The 12,114-nt window shown below is 40.7% G+C and overlaps 1 protein-coding gene across 2 annotated transcripts in view; it reads right to left on the bottom strand.

The window, feature by feature from the left end:
- LOC136588774 (teneurin-4) overlaps window positions 1-12,114 on the bottom strand; it is a 294,083-nt gene that overhangs the window by 95,505 nt on the left and 186,464 nt on the right. For both annotated transcript variants that reach the window (XM_066588238.1, XM_066588231.1), the window contains one exon: window positions 2,577-2,762. In XM_066588238.1, coding sequence (XP_066444335.1) covers window positions 2,577-2,762 — 186 coding nt within the window. The remainder of the gene's footprint in view (window positions 1-2,576; window positions 2,763-12,114) is intronic.

Genomic DNA, 12,114 nt, shown 5'->3' with positions numbered 1-12,114 from the left:
GATTTTTTTCCCATATTGCATCACACCGCGGTACTATACGGGAAACAAATCGCGGCATGTCCTATCTATGGTCGTACCCTTACATCGTCCATAGTTTACAATGGGGCCGGCAGTAGCAAAAAAAAAAAACAAAAAAAAACGGTGAACGGTTTTTTTCACGTTACACCCCGACCCACACAAACAGTGAGGCAGCATGGTGATGTGGGACTCATGAGCACCTACATATGACCAGTGACATCATGGACAACTAACAAGATGACGACAGTAAGAGAGCTCCGATGTGCCACAATCCGTAACCTCCAAGCAGTCAAAAAGTTGTCCATACAAAATGACTGGTCTCAAATATAAAGCAGGAGAAGATTGTGGTGATGGACAAAAACATCCAACTTTTTGTCTCTAGAAGCCTTCATAGATATATAAATGCTTATAAAGGAGGAAACTGTCCCTTATATAATGAATTCCCATTCCTCAAGCAAGGAGGACGAGTCCATCAAAATACACTATCCTACCAAAAGGAATCGAACACCTGAGAAAGAATCAGAAGTAGTATTTATTTCCATATGGTATCACTTAATGGAGCTCTGTCAGCCCTAATGACCTCGCATCCTCTCTGAGGCATACTTTCTACTAACGTCTGAGAAACTTCAGCTGGCATTTCCCTCCATTCATCCTGCAAACATCTGCTCTCAATGAAGATGCATTGGCCAATCTACAATGTTGCAAGGAGCGTCGTCATTGGATAGTTGAGCAATAGAAGTACATTCTATGGAGTGACGAATCATGCTTTTTGCCTGAGTGTGTTGTGCCAACAGCTAAGTATGGTGGAGGTTCTCTTATGGTCTGGGGACGTTTTTGGTCCGTTGGTTGTGGCATAGTTTCGGCCCGTTGGTTGTAGTGACAAGAACCATGAACACAGAGGTGACCCTGACATTGTAGACAATAATGTGCTGCTGACAATGTGGTAATACTCTGGGAATGGTCGGCCATAGTTTCAACAAGAAAAGTGCCTCGTCATACATTCAGCGCGGTTTTATATTGGTCTGAGGATATGAACGTTCCACGAATGGGCTGAGCATCAAGTCAGGAAATATGAACAACGTCCATCTTCTTTGAGAGAACTTGCCAGACATTTGGAGGATGAATGGTAGGAAACACCAGTTGAAGTGTATCAGACGTTGGTAGAAAATATGCCACACAGATTATCTGATGTCGTTAGGGTCGAAGGAGCCCCACTAAGTATTAACACATGAAAAGAAATACTACTTTTTGATTCTTGCTCAGGGATCCACTTACTTTTGGTAAGGACAGTGTATAGGAGACTTGAAGGCCCAAATGTCAGGATTGAATGTTTATTCGTCGGGCCATGTAAAAGCTACAACAATGAGCTTCTACAACAAGTGAACGCTTCTTCATTGGTTGGTCGTTTCTCCTCTAACAATGCTCACTGGTCGGCTCTCCATCTTCCCGTATGAATGGGGAGATATTGGACTGACTCTATGGCCATGAAAAATCGTAGTAATGATCATTTGCCGTCATAGTGGCAATTCTGGGCCCATGCAAAACCAATGTAAAGCAGCGCTGATCAGCATCCTCCGCTGAACAGAACCCGTTATGTTGGCCAACGAATCTGCCCATATAGAGGAACGCATGAAGAGCGGGTTAGACTAAAAATGTTCTGTAGATCTCTCCATGTGACAGGGGAGATGTACCGCCGCTTCTAGGTAAGAAACAAATCGTAGCGATGATCATTTGTACCCATACCAGGGACACTCCGCCATGTGAAAAGGGCAAACCAGCGCCAATCAACATGTGTGTCACTCAGCGCTCGTTACATCGGGCTGACATTCGGCTTGCATTAATGGCCTCCTATACAGGAAGACCACGTTTGCGCCTCGTGAATCGGGGTTATGGGAGCAATAATGAGCAGACAATAAGGGTTCGGGATATCTTACATCCTCTTTACACATTGAACAAAAGATTGGGGGCCTAGTCCTGGATTTAGGAGGTTTTAAAACAAGTTTAGGACCAAGAAGAAAATTGTGTTCTGTGTCGCCCGAAGCCACAGCGACATTCTGTTCATAGCGAGCCATTGGATGAATGGCTATTACATTACGAAGGATGAAAAAGTCATTGAGGCCTAGTCTTAAAGGCCTCTTCCTGCCGGCATGCATGGTGACAGCTCTTTGCCTAGCGGGGAAGAAACCAGCACGGCTCACCTCTGTGACTCGGAGCTTACCTCCAAGTCAAACTTCATCAACCTGGTGACAGAATCTCTTTAATACAAGACTAACAGTTGCCATTGGATGATGACATATTCTGCGCACATACATTCACCCCCCATCAACAGCCCCAGCCGCTCAACGTACGATCATCAGAGAATTCTATATAGTAATTGTTCCCTAACCACCAAATGAAAGGACATTTTGTTACAATCTGATGAGGTAATGATGATGTCAGAACTAAAAACCTAGGACGAAGCTGCACATGCCGCGCGGACGCCCCTCGCTAACGTTAAGCATGCCTCTTTCCACTTATGAAACATTGGTTTAGCTTATGTTTTTCCCCACTCGTCCTACCAATGGTGCAGTGCTCTCCGTTCCAGCCGGGGCTGCATTCGCACTTCCCATCTCGACAGGTTCCATGCTCGTTGCAGCGTGGGTGACAGGCCCTCTGATCACAAGCTGCACCCATCCAGCCCTCGTCACAGCGGCAGTTTCCTCCGATGCACATTCCGTGACCGCCGCAATCGGATGCGCAAATTTCTGCAAGGAAGAAAATCAAAAAATGAATTAATGACAAACGTAGAATGCACGTAGCAGAGAATGGTGCGAGTGCAAGAGTTGTATTTCCACCACCAAACCCTCATACTTGTCTCCTTCCATCATGACGCTGCCCTCGTTATACGCCGTCCTGTCCCCCCCCCAGCATCGGAGGACGTCTCAGAAGCTCGTATATAAAAGTGCTGCTGGGACTCTGCACCTTCCACTCTAAGACTGTAATGGCCAACTGGACTTCATGTACCATAGGACTTTTCCCATAGGGATGCAACTATAGTGGGGGCACTGCTGAAATACTCTGTGCTGCAGGCAGGCTGCTCCTATTAGCAAAATCATCGAAGCCTCTTTCTTTCTCATTAGGACATTGTACCTTAATGGAATCACATTCTCCAACCACTGCCCATTAAATAACATGGAGCAGCATTACTAGTAGCAGCAGAGTGGGTCACCTCTGCCTCCCTGCTCCCAAGAGCTTGCAATCACAGTGTCATAAAAGCTGACATGATGTTGAGCCGCTTTGCTTTCTGTACAGACAGAAACGATCGATGGATGACAAAAGCTGTTGGTCCCGAAAACAAAAATTGGTTTTCTGGCGCTGGAGGCAGAAAAATACTTCAAAAGGACAGAAATAAGATGAAGAACAACACTTCACGAGAGACTAGAAGAGGCGAGGAATATACAGGAGAGTGCTGGAGCTATAACCAGGGCTAAGGGGGCCTGGACAGAGGGGCGCACACTACCCAGAGCCGAAAATACCAGGGGGGATTGTAACCCAATAGAACCAATAATTGGGAACCCCACTATGTCCCCCAATGTCATTCACACTGGCGCAGCTAGCCAAGATCCGTGGAGCTGCCCGGATGGGTCATCACAGTGAAGAGCCGACTGTACTGACATGAGGGGAACACAGCGGACACTTACCAATATTTTGTAGATTTGAGAACTAGGAGGCCCCAATCCTAATCATGTTCATCTAATAGCTAGTAGAAACAGCAACTGCAAAGAGGGTCTCCATCTCTGGAGGACCCCACCCAACCGTGCATTACATAACTGGACTATTAATTGTATACTATCCCACCAGAAGTAATTGGACCCCTGAGCAAGAACCTAAAGTAGTACTTATTTGCATATGTTAATGCTTAGTGGGGCTCCTTTAGCCCTAATGACATTGGATGCTCTATGTGGCAGACTCCTAACATCGGATACACTTCAGCTGGTATTTCCCTTCATTCATCCTGCAAACGTCTGGTGTGTTTTCTCACAGCAGCAGCATTAGGCCATCTGCATCAGTGCAGAGTGTTGTCATTAGACAGTTCAGCGATTGATTTCACAGACTTCACTAGAATACTAGTATAGAGCAGATTTCAGGGTGGACTTTGCACCCAGATCCTCTACAACATTGCGCAGTGTGAACAGGGTCTTTGGGATCAAGAGGTTTTCAGGGATTAAGATATTCATGACCAATCCTCATGGCTCATCAATATCGGATAGGTGGGGTCATGAATATTTTAGCTCCAGGAAACCCCTTTCCGGTGTGTTCAGACGTGACAGATTTTGACGTGGATCTAGATTCCACCCTTTCAACTGAAGAAATGCACCCCGCTGCACCTGGTTCAAAGAAGGGCAACTAAACGAATACATGGAATGAGAGGAGTGGAATAATCAGAGAGGCACCAAAATTGGGAGTGATGGCTAAGGGGTGATCAAATAACTATGTATAAGTACATGAGGGGACGATACAAGGACCTCTCCCAAGATCTGTTTACACCCAGGACTGCGACGGTAACAAGAGGGCATCCGCTATGTCTAGAAGAAAGCAGGTTTCATCACCAACACAGAAAAGGGTTCTTTACTGTAAGAGCAGTGAGACTGTGGAACTCTCTGCCTGAGGACATGGTGATGGCAAAATCCATAGAGAAGTTTAAGAGGGGACTTGATGTCTTTCTGGAGAGGAAGGATATTGCAGGATATAAATCTTAGGCTAATTGTTAATCCGGGTATACAGGCAGGTAGGAACCATTAGGGGTTGATCCAGGGAACAGTCTGATTGCCATTAGGGAGTCGGGAAGGAATTTTATCCCCAAATGGGCTAATTGGCTCCTGCCTCTTGGGGTTTTTTGCCTTCCTCTGGATCAACAACATAGGAGGATAAACAGGCTGAACTAGATGGACATTGTCTTCATTCGGCCTTACTTACTATGTTACTATGATGGAGCCGATTTTGACACAGATTTGTTTGCCCATTTTCCGCTGCAGAATTTTTGCACCAAATCTGCTCTGTGTGAACCCACCTGAAACACCGGACCCGTTTACCCATTTAACCCATCCGACCACCAGAAAAATGACTGCCCCCATGACAGGTTGACGGGGACATCAAAGAGCGTTCCAGCTGGATACCTCGCCATTGTCCGAAGGGGAAAAAAAGGAAAGAATGATTCCAGTGTCTCAGTAATCCTTCCTGACAATAAGAATCTTATAAGCAGATTACAAAAAAAGAGAAGGGCGAGGAGAGCGCGGACGGACGGAGATGCTGAAGGTCTCCCATGATTGATTCGCCTATTTGTTGTCTCATTCTGTCTTCGTAAAAGCTTTTGTGCCAGGCAAATCCAAGGGGGCCATGTATGGGGGAGGAGGGGCCGGCGAAACCTCTTCCGCAGAACGTTACAGAAGTCATATTTAATTAAAAACTGGTTAAGTGTGAAAACAATGCAGGAATAAATGACTGATAATGCAGCCGAGTGCTACCAGTCTGCGGCGCCGCTTGTTAACCTGCCATCCTGATGGAATTTCATTAATTTTGGCAGTTTCCTTTTCCCCCTATAGTAGATGGTCTCGGTAGAGATTGTTTCGTTCGTGAACGTTTATTTTTACTCAGTAGAATGAGAAATATAAATGTAGGGAAGAAAAAAAAATGCTAATAAAAAAATGAGAAAAAAAAGGTTAAAAAAGCTGAAAAAATAAATCACTAAAAAGTAAAAAAAATAAATTAATAAAAATGCTGTTTTAGGTTGTATCTATCACATGTGCCCCGTTAACACTTGGGTAATAATGTTAATTGCTGGGCTGCAGCTATACTTGCAGGTTCAGCTTGGCAGTTGTAAGGGAGGCGCAGGGACGAGCGGAAACCACTAGCGCTCATGTAATTGCAACAATAAAGGGGTTCCCAGAACCTCTGTCGATCAGATAAGCACTGAGGCCGCTTCTCAGGCATGTGGCATCCTGGTCATTCTTCACACGGCCGGAAAACAGCTCAGCCCCATTCAATTGAATGGGATTGAGCTGCAGTACCAGGCACCTCCACCATACAAGGGCGGCGGAAGTGACAGCATTGCTCACCCGAACACACTGCCACTTCACTCAGCAGGGATCCTGAGTGAAAGACCCCCATCCGTCAATGATTGATGACCTTCTCTGAGGATAGGTCATCGATACTGCAGTCCTGGAAAACCCCTTTAAGGCTGCCGCACAGATCCTCAACCCTTAACAGACTGCAATTGGCTGCCATGATTATGTGAAGCATTGAGTCTATAGAAACAAACAAGTAGGAAAAGTGTCAGGAGATCCATGAAATAGAAAGAGCAGCAAAGTCAGAAAGGTGAAAACTTTTCAGGGTGCGTTCACACATTATGGATTATGGTGTGAATCAAAACAAAATAAGTAACCTCCTCCCTCAGAAGATGTCAGATGGATGAAGCTTCCTCTGTGTGATTATATCAGAGCAAAAGGGTCATTTATTGTGGAGAACCGACCCCTTGTAGGGAGGCCCTAGTGCCCTGTTGTACCGCCTCTAGTTTGGATACAAGATGTGATACAGGTGGGCATGGAGGCTCTAGTATCCTGTTGAACCGCCTCTAGCTTGGATACAAGGTGTGATACGGGGGGGCATGGAGGCTCTAGTACCCTTTTATACCGCCTCTAGCTTGGATACAAGCAGGCATGGAGGCTCTAGTACCCTGTTGTACTGCCTCTAGCTTGGATACAGGATGTGATACGGGCGGGCATGGAGGCTCTAGTACCCTGTTGTACCGCCTCTAGTTTGGATACAAGATGTGATACGGGTGGGCATGGAGGCTCTAGTACCCTTTTATACCGCCTCTAGCTTGGATACAAGCAGGCATGGAGGCTCTAGTACCCTGTTGTACTGCCTCTAGCTTGGATACAGGATGTGATACGGGCGGGCATGGAGGCTCTAGTACCCTGTTGTACCGCCTCTAGTTTGGATACAAGATGTGATACGGGTGGGCATGGAGGCTCTAGTACCCTGTTGTACCACCTCTAGCTTGGATACAAGACGTGATACGGGCTGACATGGAGACTCTAGTACCCTGTTGTACCGCCTCTAGCTTGGATACAAGATGTGATATGGGTGGACATGGAGGCTCTAGTACCCTGTTGTACCGCCTCTAGCTTGGATACAAGGTGTGATACGAGGGGCATGGAGGCTCTAGTACCCTGTTGTACCACCTCTAGCAAAATCCCTGCCTATTATATAGTTTTTTTCTAGAACCAGAAAACCTTTATTAAAAGGGTTGTCCCACTGCTAGTTATTTTACTGCAGGAAGCAGACATCTCTGTACATTGCATCACCCACATTAAAAGTCAAAGACCACTAGCGGACAGAAGCAACACCTCAATGACACTTGGAGATAATTCGTTGACTTTGTTTAAAATTCTCCAAAGTTAGAAGAAAAAATACAAATTGCATTTAAACTGAACTGAAATTGAAACTTTATCCCGAGCTTCTATCTGAGGAGATTCAATTCTGCCTTATTAGTGCTGACCTGATTAGTTTACAAAGTGTCTAGAGGGACTGGGAGAGATAATGAGATAACAGACAATAAGTTCTTAAGAGCCAAACTTCATTTGCTAAATACAGTTTGCTTAACTCCTTGTACCCATCATGCCCCATGCTGCGAACTGTATGACTGCTGGCTGAAAGCAGGGTCAATAAAACCGCCAGCCATCAGTAATAAAAGCAGTATGTACATATAGGAGTTATTATAGTAGTTATATCCTTGTACATAGGGGGCAGTATTATAGTAGTTATATTCTTGTACATAGGAGGCAGTATTATAGTAGTTATATTCTTGTACATAGGAGCAGTATTATAGTAGTTATATTCTTGTACATAGGGGCAGTATTATAGTAGTTATATTCTTGTACATAGGGGGCAGTATTATAGTAGTTATATTCTTGTACATAGGAGGCAGTATTATAGTAGTTATATTCTTGTACATAGGAGCAGTATTATAGTAGTTATATTCTTGTACATATAGGAGTTATTATAGTAGTTATATCCTTGTACATAGAAGCAGTATTATAGTAGTTAAATTCTTGTACATAGGGGGCAGCATTATAGTAGTTATATTCTTGTACATAGGAGGCAGTATTATAGTAGTTATATTCTTGTACATAGGATGCAGTATTATAGTAGTTATATTCTTGTGCATAGGGGCAGTATTATAGTAGTTATATTCTTGTACATAGGAGGCAGTATTATAGCAGTTGTATTCTTGTACATAGGGGGCAGTATTATAGTAGTTATATTCTTGTACATAGGAGGCAGTATTATAGTAGATATATTCTTGTACATAGGGAGCAGTATTATAGTAGTTATATTCTTGTACATAGGGGGCAGTATTATAGTAGTTATATTCTTGTACATAGGGGGCAGTATTACAGTAGTTATATTCTTGTACATAGGAGGCAGTATTATAGTAGTTATATTCTAGTACATAGGGGGTCAGTATTATAGTAGTTATATTCTTGTACATAGGGGGACAGTATTATAGTAGTTATACTCTTGTACATAGGGGGCAGTATTATAGTAGTTATATTCTTGTACATAGGGGGCAGTATTATAGTAGTTATATTCTTGTACATAGGGGAAGTATTATAGTAGTTATATTCTTGTACATAGGGGCAGTATTATAGTAGTTATATTCTAGTACATAGGGGGTCAGTATTATAGTAGTTATATTCTAGTACATAGGAGGCAGTATTATAGTAGTTATATTCTTGTACATGGTGGGCAGTATTATAGTAGTTATATTCTTGTACATAGGGGGGCAGTATTATAGTAGTTATATTCTTGTACATAGGGGGCAGTATTATAGTAGTTATATTCTTGTACATAGGGGAAGTATTATAGTAGTTATATTCTTGTACATAGGGGCAGTATTATAGTAGTTATATTCTAGTACATAGGGGGTCAGTATTATAGTAGTTATATTCTTGTACATAAGGGGACAGTATTATAGTAGTTATATTCTTGTACATAGGAGGCAGTATTATAGTAGTTATATTCTTGTACATAGGAGCAGTATTATAGTAGTTATATTCTTGTACATAGGAGCAGTATTATAGTAGTTATATTCTTGTACATAGGGGGTAGTATTATAGTAGTTATATTCTTGTACATAGAGGGCAGTATTATAGTAGTTATATTCTTGTACATAGGGGGCCGTATTATAGTAGTTATATTCTTGTGCATAGGGGCAGTATTATAGTAGTTATATTCTTGTGCATAGTGGACAGTATTATAGTAGTTATATTCTTGTACATAGGAGGCAGTATTATAGCAGTTGTATTCTTGTACATAGGGGGCAGTATTATAGTAGTTATATTCTTGTACATAGGAGGCAGTATTATAGTAGATATATTCTTGTACATAGGGAGCAGTATTATAGTAGTTATATTCTTGTACATAGGGGGCAGTATTATAGTAGTTATATTCTTGTACATAGGGGGCAGTATTACAGTAGTTATATTCTTGTACATAGGAGGCAGTATTATAGTAGTTATATTCTAGTACATAGGGGGTCAATATTATAGTAGTTATATTCTTGTACATAGGGGGACAGTATTATAGTAGTTATACTCTTGTACATAGGGGGCAGTATTATAGTAGTTATATTCTTGTACATAGGGGGCAGTATTATAGTAGTTATATTCTTGTACATAGGGGAAGTATTATAGTAGTTATATTCTTGTACATAGGGGCAGTATTATAGTAGTTATATTCTAGTACATAGGGGGTCAGTATTATAGTAGTTATATTCTAGTACATAGGAGGCAGTATTATAGTAGTTATATTCTTGTACATGGTGGGCAGTATTATAGTAGTTATATTCTTGTACATAGGGGGGCAGTATTATAGTAGTTATATTCTTGTACATAGGGGGCAGTATTATAGTAGTTATATTCTTGTACATAGGGGAAGTATTATAGTAGTTATATTCTTGTACATAGGGGCAGTATTATAGTAGTTATATTCTAGTACATAGGGGGTCAGTATTATAGTAGTTATATTCTTGTACATAAGGGGACAGTATTATAGTAGTTATATTCTTGTACATAGGAGGCAGTATTATAGTAGTTATATTCTTGTACATAGGAGCAGTATTATAGTAGTTATATTCTTGTACATAGGAGCAGTATTATAGTAGTTATATTCTTGTACATAGGGGGTAGTATTATAGTAGTTATATTCTTGTACATAGAGGGCAGTATTATAGTAGTTATATTCTTGTACATAGGGGGCCGTATTATAGTAGTTATATTCTTGTGCATAGGGGCAGTATTATAGTAGTTATATTCTTGTACATAGGAGGCAGTATTATAGCAGTTGTATTCTTGTACATAGGGGGCAGTATTATAGTAGTTATATTCTTGTACATAGGAGGCAGTATTATAGTAGATATATTCTTGTACATAGGGAGCAGTATTATAGTAGTTATATTCTTGTACATAGGGGGCAGTATTATAGTAGTTATATTCTTGTACATAGGGGGCAGTATTACAGTAGTTATATTCTTGTACATAGGAGGCAGTATTATAGTAGTTATATTCTAGTACATAGGGGGTCAGTATTATAGTAGTTATATTCTTGTACATAGGGGGACAGTATTATAGTAGTTATACTCTTGTACATAGGGGGCAGTATTATAGTAGTTATATTCTTGTACATAGGGGGCAGTATTATAGTAGTTATATTCTTGTACATAGGGGAAGTATTATAGTAGTTATATTCTTGTACATAGGGGCAGTATTATAGTAGTTATATTCTAGTACATAGGGGGTCAGTATTATAGTAGTTATATTCTAGTACATAGGAGGCAGTATTATAGTAGTTATATTCTTGTACATGGTGGGCAGTATTATAGTAGTTATATTCTTGTACATAGGGGGGCAGTATTATAGTAGTTATATTCTTGTACATAGGGGGCAGTATTATAGTAGTTATATTCTTGTACATAGGGGAAGTATTATAGTAGTTATATTCTTGTACATAGGGGCAGTATTATAGTAGTTATATTTTAGTACATAGGGGGTCAGTATTATAGTAGTTATATTCTTGTACATAAGGGGACAGTATTATAGTAGTTATATTCTTGTACATAGGGGGGCAGTATTATAGTAGTTATATTTTAGTACATAGGGGGTCAGTATTATAGTAGTTATATTCTTGTACATAGGGGGCAGTATTATAGTAGTTATATTCTTGTACATAGGGGGCAGTATTATAGTAGTTATATTCTTGTACATAGGGGAAGTATTATAGTAGTTATATTCTTGTACATAGGGGCAGTATTATAGTAGTTATATTCTAGTACATAGGGGGTCAGTATTATAGTAGTTATATTCTTGTACATAAGGGGACAGTATTATAGTAGTTATATTCTTGTACATAGGAGGCAGTATTATAGTAGTTATATTCTTGTACATAGGAGCAGTATTATAGTAGTTATATTCTTGTACATAGGAGCAGTATTATAGTAGTTATATTCTTGTACATAGGGGGTAGTATTATAGTAGTTATATTCTTGTACATAGAGGGCAGTATTATAGTAGTTATATTCTTGTACATAGGGGGCCGTATTATAGTAGTTATATTCTTGTGCATAGGGGCAGTATTATAGTAGTTATATTCTTGTGCATAGTGGACAGTATTATAGTAGTTATATTCTTGTACATAGGAGGCAGTATTATAGCAGTTGTATTCTTGTACATAGGGGGCAGTATTATAGTAGTTATATTCTTGTACATAGGAGGCAGTATTATAGTAGATATATTCTTGTACATAGGGAGCAGTATTATAGTAGTTATATTCTTGTACATAGGGGGCAGTATTATAGTAGTTATATTCTTGTACATAGGGGGCAGTATTACAGTAGTTATATTCTTGTACATAGGAGGCAGTATTATAGTAGTTATATTCTAGTACATAGGGGGTCAATATTATAGTAGTTATATTCTTGTACATAGGGGGACAGTATTATAGTAGTTATACTCTTGTACATAGGGGGCAGTATTATAGTAGTTATATTCTTGTACA

This window comes from Eleutherodactylus coqui, chromosome 1 (assembly GCF_035609145.1).
Source record: "Eleutherodactylus coqui strain aEleCoq1 chromosome 1, aEleCoq1.hap1, whole genome shotgun sequence".
Classification (NCBI taxonomy): Eukaryota; Metazoa; Chordata; class Amphibia; order Anura; family Eleutherodactylidae; genus Eleutherodactylus; species Eleutherodactylus coqui.
The sequence above is the reverse complement of the archived record's forward strand: the minus strand, read 5'-3'. Positions and strand labels throughout refer to the sequence as shown.